Source organism: Galeopterus variegatus, unplaced genomic scaffold, assembly GCF_000696425.1.
Source record: "Galeopterus variegatus unplaced genomic scaffold, G_variegatus-3.0.2 Scaffold407, whole genome shotgun sequence".
Taxonomy (NCBI): domain Eukaryota; kingdom Metazoa; phylum Chordata; class Mammalia; order Dermoptera; family Cynocephalidae; genus Galeopterus; species Galeopterus variegatus.
In genome coordinates, this window is record NW_007726518.1 from 123,789 (window position 1) to 146,650 (window position 22,862).

Genomic DNA, 22,862 nt, shown 5'->3' on the forward strand with positions numbered 1-22,862 from the left:
TTAGACATTTAGTTTCCACAGTTGTATACTTGTTTTGTTTTGTTTTTTCCTTAGTAACACATGGAAAAAGCAGTTATCCCACTGATAAGTCATCTTTTAACTTGGCTACAGTTGTTGCTGAAACACTTGGACTTAGTGTTCAAGAAGAAACTGTAAGTGATTTAATTTGGTGATAATATGAATTAATTGATATGTGCTTTTAGGTCAGTTTTTAGGGCAAGTGGAAAACTATTTTATCCAAAGATCATTTGGTAAAGGCCTAGAACAAAACTGATGTTGATAGAAAGTCCCATTTATATTATTCAGTCCAGGCAGATCTAGAAATCTAGAGTCTTTAAGATTCTGGGGTTGTGGGTTGAGTCAGAATTTAGGGGAGTAATGATGACATTGAGGATTTTGTCAATCCTGTTTCCCACTCCATCTCTTCTGCCCCCTCCATGCATCCATTTCATCTAAGAGAAGACCTAACCTTTAGGTTAATTTCAGGATTTATTGGATATTTTTGACATACTTTAAACTGTGGTTTGATTTGAAAAACAGGCTGAATTCCTGGGACAACTGAGAACTGCCAATCCAGTTAGGCCTTTTTCTTGGGGATTGGATCAGAAATTGATCCCATGATTTTCTTTTCGTTATTTTAGTACTTTCTTACATCAGGCAAACTTATTTTTTCCTTAATTGATCTCTAGAAAATAAAAAACTTGAATTCCTCAATCGTAAGGAAAAGTTCTATTTTGATACAACTTTAATATTCTATTGCTGTATTCAGTAAATGTATACTTGCTGTTATAAAGTTGTCTTACTGTTGAATTTCTAAAAATTGAATTGTTTTTTCATTACATTTGGATTTTCGTCCTTTCTAGTTTTAAACCCATCCTCAAGAGATAGTGGGTAGTTTTTAATCTTTGAACTTTGAATGTGTTTTAATGGTTTCTAATTCTCTCCTGCTCGTAAACCTGGCAAGTCAGTAGTTAGACACCAAATATGTTAAGGGAGCTGATATCTAAAGACTTGATGCTCAAAGTGTGATCCACAGGCCAACAGCATCTGCATCACTTTTGAAAGTTATTAGAGGTACAGAATCAGACCTACTAAACCTGCATGTTAACAAGGTCCAGTTGATTTGTATGCATGTTAAAGACTGAGAGGCACTGCTCTCTAATGGATCCTTTTAAATTCATCTCCTATTAGTATAAATAATCATTTCTATTCCCTTCCCCTCATCTTAATAATATTGTTTTTTGGAATTGGAATATATTCTACCAGTAGTAGAATATACTTATGTAAAATATTAAAATATTGATGTTTTTCTCTTTAAATTTAAAATGGGCTTTATATTTTTTATTATGAAATTCACATAACATAAAATTAGTTATTTTTAAGTGTACAATTCAGTGACATTTAGTACATTCACGTTATTATTCAACTGCCACCCCTATCTAGTTTGAAAGTATTTATATCATCCCAAAAGAAAACCTCATACCCATTAAATATTCAGCCCCCATTCTGCCCTTCCTGCAGACCCTGGCAACCATCCATCTGCTTTCTCTTCCTATGGATTTACCTAATCTGTATATTTCATATAAATGGAATCATATATTATGTGGCTTTTGAGTCTGGCTTCTTTTACCTAGCATATTTTTGAGGTTCATCCACATCATAGCATATATCAGTACTTCATCCATCTTTAAGGATAAATAATATTTCATTATATAGATGTGCTTCATATTTTACTATTGAAGGAATCTCAAGGTCCCATGAGCCCTCTTGGTGATGAGCTCTACCACCATCTAGAAGGAAATCACAAGAAACAATCTTCTGAGGAATCTACAAGAAATATTAAAGATACTTTAAGGTAATTTGTGGTGAAAATTGGTAATTAACTACTGGTGAAATCCAGTTACAATGAGTTCCACATAATTAAACCATTTCTCTCCCTCAGCGTATAGTTTGTTATTCTGGTTATATTAATTTTTATTTTTAAAAATGTCTCTCTAGTTCATGACCAGATGAGAGCTTTTTCTCTTCAGAGAGGTGGATGTTATTTTTAGATACTTTCTATATGTCTATCAAGTAGTACTTAAGAGCTCCAAGTCTTGTTACTTTGTCCCTTTAAGGTTTAAATATAAACCTTCTGGGTTTATATTTCCAAAAACTAAATGTTGTACAAGATGCATCTATAAGCTTGGATGAGCTTCCAAGATTGTTTTGCATCTCATTTTTACTAATTTCAGAACATCTGTTAACTAATAATACCTATATTTGTGTAACATTTTGCTTTTTATAAGTTTTTTAATACATATATCACATTTAATCTGTCATAGTAACTCATTAAAGTAGATTTTATTATCCCCATTTTTTAAAAAAAATGACAAAAATGCAGCTCCAGAGAGGTTAAATATCTGAAGGTCTCATAGGTAGAGCCAGAACTCTTACCCAGCACATATCTTCAAACTTAAATCTAGTGTACTTTCTCCAGCTATCTCCTCTGCTCAGGCTGAGCCTTAATTTATGTTCAGTTCTATAGTAAAAGAATTTTGTTTCTTGGAGTTACTCATGACAAGATTTCATAACAAAAGAATTTGGGTCCTCAGTAGATTTATTAAAATATGATTTTCTTATATAATGAAGTTTTTTAAATTAGGAAAAATTTTTTTGTTTAGGAATATTATGATATTGAGACATATTTTCTTTTTTTTTTTTTTTCCTTTTTGTCTTTTTTTGTGACCGGCAATGGATCGCAACCCTCAGTGTCGCGCCGGGACCGGCAACGGGATCGCAACCCTTGGCGTTGTGCCCGCACCTCGCTCAGCCAGTGAGCGGCCGGTCTGTATGTGGGATCCGAACCCTCAGCGGGAGCGCCGCCGCACTCCCAAGCAGCGCACTGTAGCAGTGCGCCACCGGGCCGGCCCAAGACATATTTTCTGTATCATTTTCTTCTGGTTTTTGTCAGCCAAATGAAGAGAAGCCGACAGCTATACCCTATCTTAAGTTTTGGTTAATCATCTGCCTCTAGTAGGTAGATAAGATCTTACTGTTAATTATATATTAACAAAGATTTTCTTGTCATGTTTATCTTTTAATTTTTACCCTATTTCTGTAGTAGAAAAAAGTCTTATTGCTGTTTATTTAGATTTTCAGGTTCTACTTCAAAGACTCCTCCTCAAGAAGAACTGACTACTCGGGTGTCATCTCCTGTATTTGGAGCTACCTCTAATATTAAACGTAGTTTAGGTTTGAATACAAGTTTGTCCCCTTCTCTTTTAGAGATTGGGAAAAAGAGCCATCTGAAAACAGCCTCTTCTAGCAACATTTCTATTTCTAGATCAGAGAAAACTAGATCAAAATCTGAAGATAGTACTATTTTTATACATCATAATTTGGAGTCTGAAGTGAACAAGATCATTAGCCAGTCATCTTCTAATAAGCAGATACTTATAAACAAGAATGTAAGTGAATCCCCAAGTGAGCAGGATAGTACTGATCATGTTAAAGATGCTATTACTGATAAGCATTTGGTGCCCCTGAAATCACTGGGAGGCAGATCATCCAAAAGGAAGAAAACTGAGGAAGAAAGTGAACATGAAGTAAGCTGCCCCCAAGCTTCTTTTGATAAAGAAAATGCTTTTCCTTTTCCAGTGGATAGTCAATTTTCCATGAATGGGGATTGTGTAATGGATAAACCTCTGGATCTGTCTGATCGGTTTTCAGCTATTCAGCGTCAAGAGAAAAGCCAAGAGAACTCTAAAAACAGATTTAGGCAAGTGACTCTTTATGAGGCTTTGAAGCCCATTCCAAAGGGCTCTTCCTCAAGCCGTAAGGCCTTAGGTGGGAGCTGCACATTACCCAAAGATTCCCCAGAAGAGCCATGTTTACAGGAGTGCATCCTCTTCCAGCCCTTGGGTAAATTCTCTCCAGACAATAAAACACTATTACAAATAAAAGAAGAAAATCCTGTCTTCACAGTCCCTCTACGTCCACGTGAAAGTCTGGAGACAGAGAATCTTTTTGAAGACATGAAGGTTTGTGTTAAATGTTTAAGGATTTTGATTAAAGTGGTTATTTGTGATTTCATCTAGGTGCTATTAATTATTTCTGTTCTAGGGTGCTGGTTCTCATGAGCCAATAAAAATAAAAACCAGATCAGTCCGTGGAGGATGTGCACTTGCATCAGTTGTTCAGTTAAATCCATGTAGAATTGCTAAAACAAAGTCTCTACAAAACAACCAAGGTATGCACACTATGAGATGTAAAATCTTTTTTAATTACTTTAAATATAATATATATTATAATGTATTATTCACATTCTTTAAATAGATTGAATTGGTTTTGGGAAAAAAAATCGTATTTCTTCCTGCATGTTTCTCAATTTATAGGATGAATCTTATTGGTTTGGTTTTACCTGTGATTCTTCTACTCTTGTGCTTTTTGAGAAAATGAATTGAGATCTTTTGATATCTACTTTTAAAAGTGATTTTGTGGATTTCCTTATTTTATGTAATCTTTTATTTTCTTTACAAAAGCTTTAAAAATTTTAAACTATATAGAATTTTTAAAAGAAAAATTAGAACTTTTATCATCTAAACCTTATTTCTCACCCCATAGATAACCTGTCCTTTTTCTTTGCATTTTCTTTGCATTTTCTTTGCATTTACATGCATATCTGTAAATATACACTTATATAGGTTTTTAAATATCTTGTTTGAAAACATTGTTTTAATGTATATGAATCTTCCCATTATTTTCCTGTGTTTAAAAGTAGTCCCGTTGTCTTTTCAGCCATGAAATATTTCTGTAGTTCATATGCAGTATTTTTTCTTTTATTCTTCATTGACAAATTATTCTTTCATCCTGGGTTTATTTTCCTGTTTTCCTAAAGCACATACTTGAGCTGTTTTTCCAGAGAGGGTTTCAGTCTCTGTATAAAAACATTTTATTCACTTGCTTTTCTGATTTTTTTTAGCCTTTTTTTTTTTTAAGGTTGCTCTAGGGATTACAGTATACCTACTCAGCCTTTCACAAGCTATTTGGAGTTAATATTGTACTACTTCTTGTTCTGTAACTACACTTTATGTAGTTGCCATGTATATCAAAATATATCGGAAACCCTTCCAGAGAATGTTATAATGTTAACTTTTTAAAAACATTCTTATTGAAATATTAATCACATACCATAAAAGTCACTCATTAAAGTGTCCAATTCAGTGATTTCAGTATACTCAGAGTTGTACAAGTATCACTACATTCTAAATTTAGAACATTTTCTTCCCCAATCCACTAATCTACTTTTTGTCTCCATATATTTGCCTATTCTGGAGTTTTCATATAAATGGAATCATTTAATATATGATCTTTTGTGACTCACTTCTTTCATTTGGCATAATATTTTCTATTTTCATCTATGTTGTAGCATATATCACTCCTTTATATTGCTGAGTAGTATTTCACTCCTTTATATTGCTGAGTAGCATTTCATTATGTATCATTTTATTTATCCTTTCATCAGTTGATAGACATTTGTTTCCACTCTTTTGCTATCATGAATAATGCTGTTATGAACATTTGTGTACAAGTTTTTGTGTGGATGTATGTTTTCATTTTTTCATGAGTTATACCTAGAAGCGGAATTGCTGGACTATGTGCTAACTCCTTGTTTAACCTTCTCAGGAATTGCCTATTTTTCAAAGCAGCTACACCGTTTCACATTTCTACCAGCAGTGTGTGAAGGTTCTAATTTCTCAACGTCCTCATTAACACTTATTGTCTGTCTTTTTGATTCTAGCCATTCTGGTGGGTGTGAAGTAGTATCTCATTGTAGTATTTCCTTGATGGCTAATGATGTTGAGCATCTTTTAATGTGCTTATTGGCCATTTGTGTATCTTCTTTGGAGAACTGTCTGTTCACATCTTTTGTTCTTTTTTAATTGGGATATTAGTTGTAAGAGGTTTTTCTATATTCTAGATACAAGTTCTTTACTAACATGATTTGCAAAAAAATTTTTCCCATTCTGTGAGTCCTATAATGTTTTAAAGTGATAAAAATTTTTGAAATCAGTTTTTTAATTGCATATTTTTTCTTCTTCTATAAGATGTACCCTTTGAAAATATACAGTGGAGTGTGGATCCAGGAGCAGACCTTTCTCAATATAAAATGGATATTACTGTAATAGATACAAAGGTAGGTTTAAAAAAAGTAAAGCCAAAGCCCATTTGGTTCTTATTCTAATGAGTTGTTAGTCACCCTCTTCTCCTGACTCATTCTATGACCTTGAGATAATAAAATACCTCTCAAATTCAGAAAACTAAGAAAGATGCTTATTTTTCAACTTTATGATATTTTGAAAAGGTCATAATACTTTCTGACTTTAAAGGTTTTTGCTGTGCTCGCTTCAGAAGCACATACACTAAAATTAGAATGATACAGAGAAGATTAGCATGGCCCTTGTGCAAGGATGACACACAAATTTGTGAAGTGTTCCATATTTTTAAAATAAAAAAAAATGTTTTTTGGAAAAAAAAATGTAGTGGAAAACTTAAATAAAAAATTTGATCCATTAAAAAAATAAATAAATAAAATAAAGGTTTTTGCTGAAAAACATTAATATAGTTTTTAAAGTAATGTAAAATGCTAGTTATGTATTTTAAATAATTTTATTTTTTATTAAAATAATTCATCATGTGTCTTGATTAGTTTTTTTATACCCATTATTTTATTCTCAGTTGATTAGCTTTAAGGTAACATACCATCAAGAAAAAATTTTATTTTTCAGTTGACTATTTTTTTAAAATACTGAATTCTTTTAATCAAAATTTATAGTAGAAATACTTTTTTGCCTTGTGTTTAGGTTCTGTATAGTTTGAGAAGTTCTCTTTACTTGGTAGCAGATTAATAACAAAGTATTTAACAGTTGCTAGAGTACTATATACCCATCAAGAAATCAAATTTGGGACCAGCCCCGTGGCTCACTCGGGTGAGTGTGGTGCTGTTAGCGCCGAGGCCGCAGGTTCGTATCCTATATAGGGATGGCCGGTGTGCCCCCTAGCTGAGTGTGGTACGAACTACACCAAGCCAAGGGTTCCGATCCCCTTACCGGTCAAAAAAAATCAGATTTGATTTTTTGAAATTGTTGTTCTTAGCATACAATGATGTTTAGTACTGTGAGGCAGATTGGAGAAGAAAGGCAAGCTCAAGGGAGTTCAGTGGTAAATAATTCTTTCTTTCCTTGGCAGCAGTCCTTTTCCTAGGCTAGAAAGGATGCTTGTATATGGAAGCTAAAATGTCTTACAGGCAATAAAACCTAAATCTGTATCTGTTCCTAAAGTATAAAAGTAAATATAGGTTAATGTTTAAAAATGATAAAATTTATGTTATGTATATTTTACCAAAAGTTTTTGTAAAAAAGTAAATAAATATAAGGCCATAAAGGAATAATTGTTAAGATTTGGATTTTTTAAATATCTATTCAGGATGGCAGTCAGTCAAGATTAGGAGAGACTGTGGACATGGACTGTACAATGGTTAGTGAAACTGTGCTTTTAAAAATGAAGAAGCAAGAACAGAAGGGAGATAAAAGTTCAAGTAAGTTTTTTTTTTTTTTTATTAAAATGTGGGGTGACATTTGTAATTGTGCCATTGCACTGATTATCACAAGTGACCTCTTCACTATAAAGCAGTTTTTTCCTGCTGTATTAATTTTTTGTTCCTTTTAGGAAGGCTCAGTTTCAGTATTTCAGAAAACTTTTTAGCCAAAATAATTTTATTTCATAAAGAATTCAAATTGCTTCCAGGGGTCAGCTAACTAGAGCCAGTTGTCAGTTTTGTAAATAAAGTTTTATTGGAACACAGCCTCATTTTTTTTTTTAATGTATTGCCTATGGCTGCTTGCTCAATACAAAAGCAGAGTTAGTAGTTGGTGCAGAGACTTTATGGCCCTAAGCCTGAAATATTTACTGTCTGTCCTTTCAAGAAAAAGTTTGCTGATACCTGGTTTAGGTGATTTTTTATTAAGGGTATAAAAGGTAATCTTAAGAGTCCTGTGCTAGGATTATGATTTTCTAAAGCAATTTGATAAGGAAAGAAAGGGGAATTCTGCTGAGAAGTGTTGATAGAGATTTACAAATCAGCACTAAGAATAATATTGTATATACTGAGTTAATCTGCCATATTCTGTCTCTACAGATAAAGGGATTTTGCCAGGTTAGGGGTCTAAACCTCTTTGTAGTGAGAAACTATTAATTCTTCACCTAAAACCTTGATTTTCCAAGAGAGTTGAAAACAATGGAAGGATTTTGGTTAACACTACCTTAGCAATATTCCTAACTATAGAGGCTCATGACACAAGAACTAGACTGGGAACACTTGTCAGTTATAACCCTTATGTATTTAAGGGTTAGAGCCTGCCACATGGGGATGTAGGGCTAAAAGCATAGACATTTTCTAATGATTATCTGTTAGAAACTGAGTACATTCAGGCTGTGTATGTGTATTCCTTATCTTCCGCTGAAATTTCCATAGTCTGTCTGCTCAGGGCAAAAAAATAAATCAGCCAGTCTTGCCCCTGCTTCTTTTGAATTAATTTACTTCCTTCTGCCCTAAATGCAGTAAATTAGAGAAAAATTTAATTGTCTTTGACTTAATTCTTTGTTCTTTAGTAATATTCATAACAACAAATCATATGATCAAGCAGATGGCTGTTTAGGTAGAGATGCTAGCAACTATTAAAAAACCTTCACAGTAGTTTATTGTCTTTGTGTGTAACACTTAAATAACTTCTTCTTAAGGGGATGCTTTGCTTTTAAGATTATTTTTTTTCTGGTACTAGCCCCTGAAATGTTTTTCTCATTTTTGTAGGAAAGGGAAAAACTAAAGTATGACCACTTTGTCTTCAAATCTCTCTAGTTAAATCAAAGACAATAATTTCTCCAATATATTTGAAGCAAGTATCATGTGAAAGTGAAAATAGGACTTGGACTAATAAGTGGAGGTTATAGAGATAATTTTGGCTAAATAAAGTTTTGTGGATACTACTGTTGCATAGTAAATCACTCCAATAACTTGGAGGATTAAAATAATAACTATCATTTTCTTATCTTCATCATTTCTATGGTTCAGGAAGAGCTTGGCTGGGCAGTTCTGTGTCAGGATCTCTCATGCCGTTGTAAGCAGATGGTGGCTGGAACTGGAACAGCAGAGGGCTGGACAGCTGGAGGATGGCTTGGCATATCCTAAGTGTCAGGGCTTCTTCATGTAGTCTCTCCATGTTGGCTAGTTTGAGCTTCCTCATCTTGCAGGCTAGGTTCCCAGAGTGAGCACCCTGAGAGAGCAAAGCAGAAGCACATGGCATTTTTATGATCTCAGAAATTGCTTAGTGTTGCAAAGATCTGTCCAGGTTCAAAGCAAGCAATATAGTCCTCAGTGTTCATTCAGTGACACTCAGTGGGAGGATAGTTGACATCACTTTGTAAGAACAGCACATGGAATAGGAGATATTGTTGAGAACATATTTCAAAAAAACAACCTACCCCATAAGGGTAAAAACCTTTTTAACACTTAAAATTGGTTAAAAAATGAAAGAGACAAATAAAAACTCCAAGTTATGCTAATATTTCAATTCAAAAAATGTTTTCTATGCTCCTACTCCATGTTAGGCCTACTCTGTGTTAGGCTTACTAGGTGCTATGATAGAAAGATCAATAAGGATATAGTCTCTGTATTCAGCTATATCGCAATCAGAAACTAGACCAACCAAAAAAATAAATCGGCAGCATTGTGATTTACTGACAGCATATACAGAGTGCTTTGGGAATGCCTAGCACAGAGCTTGGCACACAGAGGTTATATTTTATTTACAAATTTGACTCTCATCATGAAATATAAATAGGTGTTTAATTATTTAATAAATATGAAGCAAAAATTCTGAACCAGGAAGTTTTCTAAGAACTGGAGATAATGAGTAAACAGAACAAAAGTACCTACCTCATAGAATTTACATTCTAATGGGGAAAAACAAGCAAATATATGGTATGATAGATGGTGCAGGAAAAAGATAAAGCAGAACAAGGGGTATAGAGCACCAGACTGGGAGAGATGGTAGTTATTTTATATAGAATAATCTTGGCAGGCCTCTGTTCTGTCATGTTTGTTAGCTAACTGGATCTATTTCTGTTTTTCTTAAGCTCTGGTGTTTTTAAAAATGTGATTATTTAATGAGAAATGTAGTTAGATCTCCAAAGATGAATTTAGCATTTTTGCATATCAAATATGGCATTGAATTCATTATTTCTATCAATACTAAACTACCAAGAGTTGATGATGCAAGAAAATACTTTTTTTTTGGAACTTTATTAGAAAAACAAGCATGTAGGTAAAATTCTATAAAGATTTTAATATGTTATTTGTATACTTTTTTATTTAAATTTAGTATTTTTCATCACTCATTATAATATATTTTCTATTTCTCATAGTTTCTGTGGTAAGACTCCTTTTGGTTTAGCATGAATTTTATACATGAGCTGATAGGGAGAAAAAAAATTAATGTTTGTAAGGAATTTGGTTTTATGACAGTAACAAAAACCAGCATTCTATTCACATGAGTAAAGAATATTTAAAGCCATAGGATAAATTCTTTGTAAATGTACAGTAACAACCTGCACTTGGGTGTTTATTCTTGCCTCATGCACAAATTGTAAGAATTAAACTATATTGTAATTGAACTATATTAGGAAATGTCTTTAAACACCTCGTTACATACATTACAGTTTGTTACCTAGTTACATTCACTGAATTAGCACTCTTAACATGACAGCTTTCGACATTCGTAGATCTTTCACACATTTCTACAAGCACTTGACTACATACATTCTTATTCACTTAAAGAAAACTCTTCAAACTAAGGTCTGCAATCCATATTGTAAGAGTCATCTTTTAATGTCTTTAAAGACCTCATCACATTATTTTGTGGCAGTTACTACAAGTTTAACATTGGTCTATGTAAAAAAGCAAAAAGCTTGCTTGTTGCCCTAAGCCAATGCTCTTTCACACAGATGGAGAAAGAAAAGTGAATGATAGCTTAGAAGATTTGTTTGATCGGACAACGCATGAAGAATATGAATCCTGTTTGGCAGATAGTTTCTCCCAAGTAGCAGATGAAGAGGAGGAGTTGTCTGCCACCACAAAGAAACCAAACAGTAAGGCTATTTTCTCTTTAATTATGGCTTCTCAGTTACACTGAGTTCAGTAAGTTAAGTCATCAAGCTAAGTAACAGGCTTAATAATGAGGTATATTAGTAATTAAAGTTTCGTGTTTCTTGTATAAATTTCTTTTTCGGTTATTTTTTTTATTTTGAAATAATTTCAGACTACTATAAGAATTCCAAAAAAATAGTTCAGAGGATTCTCCTATACCTTTCATTCAACTTCCCCTTATGTTAACATCTTACATAACCATAAAATATTTATCAGAACTAAGAAATTAATCTTAGTTCAGTACTATAAATTTCTATAAATATACACATAAAGTTTATAAATTTTTTCTTTCCCTTAATAAATAATTAATAATTATAATAGAGTAAAAAAAAGTTTTGCAGGAAACTTAGACTCATTTTCTGCTCTGAATGCTTTGTCTTACTAGACAAATATGGAACTGTATATACCAGTGTTAATATTTGTTTCATTAGAAGCACTACTTTTATAATGGGTAGCAATCTAAAGAAGAATATTTAATCAAAACTCTTTAGATAATCTGATAGAAGGTTAAAATTCTTAGTAAATATCTCATTTTCTTACTGTGAGTAAAACGGGGAAATTTTTTAATCTTAATGGAAAGATGGTTTTATGCTGGTTTAAATGGACATAACCTTTGCTATGGCACAAACTGTTATTAGATCATAATCTATCAATGATTATGCTTTGCTTGTCGCTTCCATCAGGTTTTTTAAATGACAGCCCTTAACTCAAAGTGAATGAAACTTTAACCAAAGATGCAGAAGAAAAGGCTTTTGCATATTCAGAAAAAAAATCAAGTAAATTTTGTAATAAAAATTTACAGCTGCTCAATATACTTTTTTTTTCCAAGAAAAGTCTTTTGTAAATTGGCTCCACTTCAAAGAAAAAATATTCTTTCACAAAGGTGTATTTTTTAGTTTCTAGTTTTTGTTTTTGTTTTTTTTTTAATTACTTTTGACACTGACCATCCCCAAATTTCTTCTCATTTAGCTTTTGTGATAACATTGCACTGTTCTTTTGATCTTTGGCAACTTCTGTTTCCTAGACTATCCCCAAGACTCTGTCTTTCTCCCTCACATCCCATTTTCTCTCATAGCTTTTGTTAACCACCTCTGAAAATTATTCCAAATCTGTACTCTAGGTTTAACCTCTCTGACGAACCCCAGTCCTGCACTTCGGAGTAATTGCTAGACACTTTTGTGTCTCTTCAATTTAAACTTAACATGTCTAAGCCAAGTTCCATTTATTTCCTACCAAGTTATCCTTCAGAATTTTTATTTTCCCAATCTCACATGCGTATAATTTGGGGCTTATTTTCCATTTATTTCATGCTCTCAAACCCTGTATCACAAAGTCCTACCTAGTCTTCCGTCATAGGATAGAGAAAGTTTGGGGAAGAATGTCAAAAGCTCAATTGGAAGTATTTATGTAGTTAATATGTGTCAGCACCCTCTTCATTACACAGATGAAAAAGAAAGAAAAAAGTAGTTGCAGAAAATATAAATGAGTTGCCCAGGAACCTAGAGTACAAAGCCCAATAAAAATTGAAGTTTTGATACATGTCATTTTCTTCCAAACAAGCTAATGATTTCTCATTAGGTTCTACATTCAGTTTGTGATATGCTTGTTTTGTTTGTAGCTCATGATGATAAACAAGATAAAGTCAAGCAGAAAGCATTTGTGGAGCCATATTTTAAAGATGATGAGAGGTAAGTTGTTCTTGATTAATGTTAGCAATATGATTGGAAGTACAACAGAGCCATCTTTCTTTGTCAGAGTATCACTGAAGTGCTAAATTGCTGCTTTGGTTAAAATAGAATCATTTACTTCTGGTCATAACAAAAAAGGGACTCAAGCATAAAAATGACAGGTTTTACAAATAAGGCAATTTTTACTGCCGCCACCCTTTTTTGACAGTGGTAATAGTTATTTTCTCTGCTTTATTATAACATATTGTTTTTTATTATATTTTATTTTGAACTTTGGGAATTAATTAAGTTGTATACTCTCACTTTTATGTGGTATAAAACTTAAGATGGTGAGCTTGAGTTTGTTATGCTTCAAAATTATCTTATGAAAATTTTTAAACCTTTAAAAAAAACCCTTTAAGCATCTTGATTTTGAACCACAGTGCTACTTACTGCCTTTTATGCAAAGGTTGCAAATTCTGTTACTTTCAGTCACGTACTACTCATTCTTAAAGCAAATTTAAGATATGGTAATTCATTCAAAAAAAAATTTTGTGCCTTTTTTAAGTTATGATATTGGCAAATTGACTCACTCAATAGGTAAAACTATTCCTTTTACTTTTATTTCTGTTAAGAATTTTAGAAATCTAGCAGGCCAAGAGATTTTTTTATTGATTCCTGTGAGACTCTAATAGATAGGAGCCATCATTAAATGCTTAATTCTTTTCCTTTATTTACTGGTTTTCCAAAGAAATAGTAGTCTAGCATTCCAAATGTGACTAGGTAGGTTTTTGTTTTAAGTGTTATGATAGACTCATGGATTTAAGTAAATTTGTGTTTCAATCTATTGCAGTTATTATCTTTATAGATGCTCAGATTGACCCATCTTTACCCAGTGGAAGTCTCTTTGAATGGACACTACCCTACTCATCTTTCGTAGCTTCCTTCCTTCTGGTATAAGATGTTCCAGGCTGTCTTGTTCACTTCTTGCCATAGGCCTGAAATCTGCCATTTCTCCAGGATCCCTAGTTTCTCTTAGTGAGAAATGGTATTTAGGCCATAGTCTGGCCACTAGGGTTGCTCATTGCTGTGGTTAGTCTTGTTTCTAGACCTTTCAGGTGGACAGAGTTAGCAGTAAGGTTTTTTGTTTCATTTCAGTTTTTAAGATAAACTGTACTCATTCATAGTGATAGCTTCAACTCAAATTCAGGACTACAGGATATTTATGTGACCTCCTCTGTCTTATATCTATATTTACTTTCCTGCCTACTGAAATCCCACTTCTCAATGCTACCAACATAATTCCTCAATTTATTTTATTCCACAATACTCACATAGAGTAGTCTCAGAATAATACAGTACTACCAACAATAATATGATTAATGAAAATAGTTTAAGACTTTTTATGTTCTTTTTGTCTTTAAGATATATCCTATTAGAAATGTACAGTCAGGTCTTCTGGGGATAGCATCTAGAGGAACTCAGAGTGGTCCAGAATCTGACATACCATTATAGGCTTTCCTACAAATACAGCCTCTAACAAAACTAGGCTTTCCTGAACCCCTGTTAATAGAATTGTTTACCCTTATACTAAGAAGTTTGGGAAAGCACCAAAATCTGCATGTGGCATGTGTCCGGGCAGACTTCAAGGGGTTCGTGCTGTGAGACCTGAAGTTCTTATGAGGTTGTCTAAAACGAAAAAACACATCAGCAAGGCCTGTGGTGGTTTCATGTGTGCTAAATGTGTCCATGACAGGATCAAGCGTGCTTTCTTTTTTGAGGAGCAGAAAATCGTTGTGAAAGTATTGAAGGCATAAGCACAGAGTCAAAAATCTAAATTTAGAAAATGAAGCTTTTTTGAGTAATAAAAAAATCAAAACGCTTAAAAAGTACAGTCAAATCACTGTGTTTTAAAGTCACTTGGGATAATTATTTTCCGTATAGTTTTACCACTGACTCAGTATGCAGGTTTGTTTTATTTTGCTTTTGATTTTTTTTCTTTTCATATTTAATTCTTTTGAAAATTATATAAATATGTACATTGTGCCAGAGGCTGCCAACAAGGTATATTCCAACAAATATAGCTTCTGTCTTCATCCCCTGAACTCTATTAGCTCCCTATCCCTATAGGTAACCATTTGTTTAAAATTTACAGGTTTTCTTCCATTAAAAAAAAGCAAATACATATATATAGTTTTACTCTCTCCCCTCTTACACAAGTGGTAAAATGTTATATGTACCTTTCTCTATTTTGCTTTTTTCATTTAACTATATATCCTGGAAATGATTCAAATTGTATATAGTGATATTCCCTATTTATTTTTTGCTGTGTAGTTTCCTAGCAATGGACACTTGGGTTGTTCATAGATATGCTAACATACATAGTGCTGCAATGAATAACCTGGAGCATTCTCTTTTTATATTTTTGCCTGTGTGTCTTTGGGATAGATTCCTAAAAATAGGATTGCAGATGAAGAACTGTCATTTTAAATGCTTCATGTTAGAGGTTAACTAGTTTTTAAAAAAAATATATGAGCAGTAGTTTTATTCTGAAGCTGTTAGATAGCAGGAGAAACAGGAGGTGGATAAAAGTGTAGGGATGGTAAAGGTCTCAAAATTAGTATGATTGCTTTCCCCTTTGAGAAACTAGCAAACTCCGGGAAGATAGATTGTGTTATGTCAGGGCCAGGAAGCTTTGTAACCTTTCTGGTGATGCTTTGAGTTCTGCTGCAGGTACCAGTCTATTAATAGATTTTCTTCTACATTATAGCACACTACAGAAATGGAATAGATACTACTCAGAGGAAAGGATATGGCCAAAACATGTTCTACATAAGCTTAGGATTCCATAAACTTTTTGAAAGAAAAAATAATTTTGGCAGTATTTTTTATCTGTTCTTTGTCTCCCTTTTTTAATTCACAAATTGCTCCAAGATTGAGGTTTTTTGGGTTGAAATAAAAAAGGAACCTATAACATCCTCTGAAGTAAAGCAATTAAAACATTTCTTTTGAAGGAAAGTGCTTGCCAACTGAAGGGGCATGTAATCCAAATACCTCAAACGAGTAGATGTGCTACCAACAAGTCATTTTAAAAATCAGTTTTTATAAGTCAGACTGTTGAAGGTCACTGGGGATGTTTCTATTATGAACAAATATATATTCCATTACATAGTTCTTCATTATAATAATATTATTAGTAAGTTCAAATTTTTCTATATTAGGCTTTTTAAAGCAGGGTACAAGCATATTAATTTTTTTTTAATTTTGTTTAAAATTTGCTTTTCTTCCCAAAGTACTCCATAGCATATTAATTCATACCACATTACTGGCATATGTAATTTATCCATACCTCAGTGGCTTTGACCCTTCCTAGGCTGCCAGTGATTCACAGTAGGATCTGATACATTTACAAGAGCAAATGATAATTGTGCCTAATGTTTTGAAGAGCTTATGATAGGTGGAGGCAGCAAAAGGTAATGTTTCTTTTAGACAAAATGGCAAATGGCATATAGCAGATGAATTTATTCTTTAGGGAGGAGAGGTTAGCCCTGAAATCTGGGTTCTTAGTACTGGAAAACAGAAGCAGTATTATTTTTCTTGGTTATGTTACACAATACCAATTTCTGAATTAAATAATAGTGTTTATTTTTAAATAGGTTATTATATTTTACCTTCTAACCTAATTATTATTTTTAGCCAGTCAGAGGTAAAATAGGAAGTAATAGTTATCTCTTTTTCACTTAGAAAAATATGCCCATAAAAATATTTGGCATATAGTAGGCACTTAATAAATATTTGATGAAGAAATATTTGTTTTCTAGCATACTGAATAAGCATTTCAAATAAAATGAATGAATGTTTTGGGATTATTTTTCTTCTGAGCTCTAACCTTTGTTAATTTAAACCCTAAACCAAAGATCTTCGTAGTAACAAATAGATTAATTTAAATTTAATTCATTTTTTCTCCCAGAGAGACTAGCTTGCAAAATTTTCCTCATATTGAGGTGGTTCGGAAAAAAGAAGAGAGAAGAAAATTGCTTGGGCACACGTGTAAGGAATGTGAAATTGTAAGTACTGATAGAAATACTGTCCAATTGTGTTTTTTTAAGTATGGCTTTACAGATTATAAATGCATGATTTATAAATCACAGATACAAACCTTATTTGTATCTAGAAATGTTGTTTGAGCCAGGAATAACAGAAAGAATAAAGAGTATATTGGCTATGACCTGAGACATGTAAATAGATGAAAATGAAAGCCCTCGATTTCTCTTAGATGAAGTGAATCTGGAGCCTAAACTCTAGTTCTTATGACCAGTTTAAGACATTTCTGCCATTTTTCTTTCCTGTATTTATTTGCAGTGGTTTTTCCCTCTTGTTTTGTTATTGCAAAGGCTCCTATACACAAGCTGTTTGGGGAAAACTTTGTTATTTCAGTTGGAAGCTTTACTATAACATTTCTTTCACCAACACTCTCAGGAAATTAGCTATACTCGTAATTGTTCGTTTGTTTGAAATAACTGGTGCCACCATAAGGTCTATTTTTATAGACATTATCCTTCCTAAACAAAATGTAATGAATAAGCTTTACTTCATCCTTAGAACACTTACGTTTTTCCTTTTATACATTGCTATCTTGAATGTTGAAGTAGATACTACTAATTGTCCTATTACTAAATAGTACCAGGCAGGTTCTATGTTTTCTTGAAACATGCTGTTTTTATTTCTTCTCTTGCTGTCCATTAGCTGTTAGATACACCTGCCTCCAGTAATTTACTTCCCCTTTTAAGTTTTCTTTTTTTTTTTTTTCCTTTTTGTCTTTTTTACTGACCGGCAACGGGATCACAACCCTCGGTGTCGCGCCCATACCGGGGACCGGCAACGGGATCACAACCCTCGGTGTTGCGCCCGCACCGCGCTCAGCCAGTGAGCGGGAACCGGTCTCTACATGGGATCCGAACCCTCGGCGGGAGCGCCGCCACGCTCCCAAGCGGCGCACTCTCCAGTGCGCCACCGGGCCGGCCCTTAAGTTTTCTTTTTAACAACTATGGGCTAGAAAGTTTGACAACCAAGCACATATAAAATTACATGTGAAATTCTAGGTGCTCTCCTTGTCTTTATATATATATAAAAACTTTATTTTTTAGAGCAATATAGGTTCACAGCAAAATTGAGAATCAAGTAGAGTTCCCATATATACCCATCCCTGTTCTCCTTTTCTTTTCATTCTTGTCTCTTCACAGTATACTTTTAGCACAGTGATGAATGATCTTTTTTCCCTTAATGATCTTTTTGGAATAAAAGTTAAATCATGTCATTCCTCTGCCTAAAACCCTTTAGTGTCTGTCCATCTCACTAAGAAATAGAATCCAAAGTCCTTATCAAAGACAGCATAATCTGGCACCCTGCCTACCTCTCTGACTTCGTATTCTACCACTCTCTCACTTGCTCACTGTGTTACAGATCCACTAGTCTACTGTTGTGACAATGTTTTTTCCAATAAACCATGATTCTCTAAGGTCATCCCAAAGCCCAGACTAAGGTAAAAAAAAGTCTTATACTTAACGGCAGTGGGAATGATGAAAAAGATACCTGAAAAAAGTTGTTTCAGAGATTCTCTAAAGCCTTTAATCTTTGTAAAATAAAAATGTATTTAAAACCTTTACTTCAAATTTAAATTCGAGTCCTAAGTCTGTCACTTTCAAAAGGTGATATCTTTTGTAAATTATCACTTTGATTTTCAGTTTCTAAAATGTAAAATGGAGGAATTGGCTGCATTATGTGATAGTATGATTTATGTTCCATAAAACTTTAAACTACTGCTTTGTTTTCTTTAGGTCTAGAGCTTGAAGACCTGTACAGTTTTTACATACATATCTTATCCTTGTTTGCATGAAGTTCAAGTTCTTTATGATCACAGTTGCAAAAAATAGTATGCCTTTGATCCTAATTGAAAAATACAGCTTAAAGGAGGAAGTCATGAAGCCTACAACATTCAAATCTAAATTTTTATTTTAAAAATCTATAAAGATAGGAAAATTACTTTGAAACACATGTGTTATATCCAAATAACAATTAAGAAACAAATTTTTGTTACTGATCTGGCAAACATGAGGAGTTTGTACCGGTATATAAATCAACTATGTCACAAAACACACTGTAAAGTTCAGCTGGCATTTTTTTTCATTTCAAGATTTTATTACTGAAGGAAGCAATATATTGATTTACCTTGTGATAAAAGCTTCTTTTCTTATCTGTGAAGCAAACATTTCACAGACCTAATTACTATTAGTAAGTAATTATCTGTAAGTATTAATTACTAATATTATCAGTTGAGTATTACGTTTCCTTAGAATGCTGAATATTTTAACAAATAACTTTTTTAGCTTCTAGTTTATAGTCAATAATCATAACACCCCATTTGTTAATCCTAAGTGAAAAAACTTACCAGTTTTTATTATCAGTATTATGCAGATATGCCTGTAGAAGAAAGAGGAAAGAAGTTGGCTTCCTGCTCCAGACACCGATTCCGCTACATTCCACCCAACACACCAGAGAATTTCTGGGAAGTTGGTTTTCCTTCCACTCAGACTTGTATGGAAAGAGGTAAGAGTATATAGACTGTTACATTTTAGAATTAAATTTTTTGATGTTGTATGTGCCCAAGTCTAAACATTAACCTTTTTGTCCATGGTTCTCTCTGCCCTCTGCTACAAGTTGGGTGCTAGTTTTGTGACATAAAAACATTCCAAAAGATGAAAGGCTTTCCTTCAATTCTCCTAGTAACTTAATGGGAATCAAAGATTGTCTATAATCACTTTAATGTGATTATATATGTATTATCCTGGTTTATCATTCAAATTTCAGAGAGCAGTTTCTCTTTTGTCTTATATATAGTGTTCTGAAATCCTCATGTCATATAACTATCTCTAGGGCAACATACTTCCACTTCTCTGCTCAGGCTAGGACTATCAATCTGGACATTCCCAGTCCCCTTTGGGCAGTGTAATCATTCATAGTCATTAAGTTCTGAACTTTTTTGTAACCATTGGTTAAGATGAAATTAGAGAGTGTACTCTTCCATTTTCTGAAGAATTATAATTCAAAATCATACTAAAACATAAGGGATAAATCTTCACATTAAATATGTACAGTTTATTGTATACCAAGTATACTTCAATGAAGCTGTTTCAAAAAAGCCACAAAAGCTTCTGTTAGTTAAGCAGGGATTTAGCTGAACTTTTTAGTATTTTTTGCTGTTCTCTCCATGGTCTGAAGACCACCCGGTTATAGGCTAAGTCTGAGTTTTATTAAAATGTGATTTGTTTTCTGAGATGTAACTGGAAATATATAGCAGTGTTTAGAATATTTACAATTTGACTTTTAGGTTATGTCAGATTTAATTAATTAGTAGCCTTTGGGTCTTAGGTCAGTATTTGTAAGTTATAAACATCTAAAATTTTTACCCACAAGAAGATATAATAATAACATTGAATAAATATCAAAAGATAAGATAACCACCTAGAATTTCAGTTCAACCTTGCCATCTTATAGTAACTCTTCTCAATTAAGAGTTCCTGTGGGCCGGCCCCGTGGTGCACTCGGGAGAGTGCGGCGCTGGGAGCGCAGCGACGCTCCCACCGCGGGTTCGGATCCTATGTAGGACTGGCCGGTGCAGGCGACACCAAGCCAAGGGTTGCGATCCCTTTACTGGTCACGAAAAAGACAAAAAAAAAAAAGAGTTCCTGTGATCCAGCTATGTGACAACAGTGGTGGGGAACCTTCCTCACTTTTAAAGAAGCTTGGTTCTCCCCTGAAAATTACATGACTGGAGGCACTTTAGGAGAATAGTCTGAAGAGTGTAGAGGTGTGTCATCTAATGAAATAGCTACTGCAAAGAGTCTTTTTGATAAGTACCTGGTATTTATCATAATAGTAGAATTCGTGTTTAGCCATTTTCCCATTTGCAACCTATTGGAGGCAGAATAGGAAAGTGCTTAAGAGCTCTGTTTCTGGAATTAGATAGAGCTTGAGCAAGGTACCAGCTCTTCCACTTCCTAGCTTTGTGAACTTGAGCAAGTTATTTAACTTCCCTGTGTCTCTTTTACCTCATCTGCGAAATAGGTATAGTGGAAGTTACTTCAAAGGAATGTGAGAGTGTCTGAGATAATGTACATAAAGCATTTGATAAATGTTTGCTGCTATGATTTTTAGTATAAATGAGGAAACTGATGCTAAGTAGTGAAATTATTCATCAACATCACACAGCTAATAATAAGACTCACGTAAGTTTATAAGGCATCAAATAAGGTGAATGTTTACTGGATATGTGCTGAAAGAAATGTATAAATATATTGCAAATATAGTCTTCTAAATTTATAATTTGTTTTTAAGGTTACATTAAGGAAGATCGTGATCCTTGTCCTCGTCCAAAAAGACGGCAGCCTTACAACATAATGTTTTCTCCAAAAGGGAAGGAGCAGAAGACATAGATGTTGAAGCAAAAACAGGATAGAGGACAGTTTTTCCCTTTTTAGTTATTTATAGTTAAAGTTGGTATTAAACCTTGATTTTTTTGATCTTCTGTAAATTGATTTATAAATCAATTTTCTATTGAAAATGTTTCTAAATGACATTTACCTACCAAACAACTATTTAAAATGTGGATGTGTTTATGTTATATTTTCTTGCTTTTGCACCTTTAAAACAATAAGATGCTTTCACTTTGCACTCGAACTTAAGAGTTGTTTATTTACTTTATTTGGCGATACCTAATTACAAATCTGAAAATATGAGAGTTATAGTCTGTGTTTTGTCACCTTTCAGATCTTTTTATTCCGTCTTCCCTTAGTATTTACATTCAACAGTGACTTCATGTTAATCATTACAGATTTTTCACTCTCTTAATGAGTTACTCTTCTGAAGGTCATACCAGTGCTTGGCATTTAATTCTTTTTTTTTTTTTAAAGGCTAAATTTTAATAGTCTTTTTAACTCTCCAAGTTCTTAGTTTTGTTGAATTGAAATGAGGTACTACTCTGTAATAAATTCCTTTCGAAGTGTTCACAAATATCAACCTTTTTTTCTTTCCCATAGACTATAAATTAACATTGTCCTCTGATCTTCATAACATTCTTGCTCTTCAGATGTTTTCTTTCCATCATATTTTTTTTTCTAGTGCAGTTTTCAAGTTGAATTTGAGTTCATTTCTGCCAATGTGTTCAGGTTCAGTTGTATTGTTTCTCTGGATTGACTAATGTTATGGACTTCCTATTTGGCCTCAAAATAGAGTTCTCTATTTAGCAACTTTCTATTCCTCTAGGACCTAGTGTCTGAGTTATTAAGATGATTGGTCACATCTGTCACCTTTTCTAACAGCATTTTATTAGTATCTTTTTGGTGTATTTCTTTAATCTATATCTTGACAGTATTACATAAGCAAAAATACAAGAGACACTGAATGGAATGCCTCACTAAAATCTAAATAGATACAATCTTTACTTCTTAGAGTTCCTAAAATATTCTTGCTTGTCGATCAAGTTTCTCATGTGAATAAATTGCATTAGTTTGTATTCTCATAGATAGGATAGGAAAAGATATTACATATATTGATTATCTGCTATATGTCAGACCACTTATTTACATCATTTGGCTCTGAATATGATTCTGAATTTTTTACAACCCTATTATAGCTTCTTTTTTTTTTTTTTCCTGGCAGCTGGCCAGTACACAGGGATCCTAATCCTTGATCTTAGTGTTACAAGGTGGCTGTAACCAACTGAGCTAACTGGCCACCCACAAACCCTATTATAGCTTCTGTTCAGCACTTTTCTTCCCTTCCCAAATAGTTTATCCTGTGTGAGATTTTGGTTCTCTGCTGACAGTCAACCAGTCTCCCAGAAATAATAGCAACCATTTATTGGTCACCTACTGTATGCCAGGAACTGTGTC

At 33.4% G+C, this 22,862-nt stretch overlaps 1 protein-coding gene and 1 pseudogene across 3 annotated transcripts in view; both read left to right on the forward strand.

The window, feature by feature from the left end:
- The window catches only part of RBBP8 (retinoblastoma binding protein 8), a 72,956-nt gene extending 51,247 nt beyond the window's left edge, over window positions 1-21,709 (forward strand). For all 3 annotated transcript variants that reach the window (XM_008568401.1, XM_008568402.1, XM_008568403.1), the window contains 11 exons: window positions 55-152; window positions 1,743-1,855; window positions 3,134-4,022; window positions 4,105-4,231; window positions 6,090-6,178; window positions 7,468-7,579; window positions 11,044-11,187; window positions 12,864-12,933; window positions 16,883-16,979; window positions 19,377-19,518; window positions 21,307-21,709. In XM_008568401.1, coding sequence (XP_008566623.1) covers window positions 55-152; window positions 1,743-1,855; window positions 3,134-4,022; window positions 4,105-4,231; window positions 6,090-6,178; window positions 7,468-7,579; window positions 11,044-11,187; window positions 12,864-12,933; window positions 16,883-16,979; window positions 19,377-19,518; window positions 21,307-21,404 — 1,979 coding nt within the window. In that variant the 3' untranslated portion in view covers window positions 21,405-21,709. The remainder of the gene's footprint in view (window positions 1-54; window positions 153-1,742; window positions 1,856-3,133; window positions 4,023-4,104; window positions 4,232-6,089; window positions 6,179-7,467; window positions 7,580-11,043; window positions 11,188-12,863; window positions 12,934-16,882; window positions 16,980-19,376; window positions 19,519-21,306) is intronic.
- Window positions 12,963-14,762, forward strand: LOC103587019 (annotated as a pseudogene).
- Window positions 21,710-22,862: the final 1,153 nt, after the last annotated feature.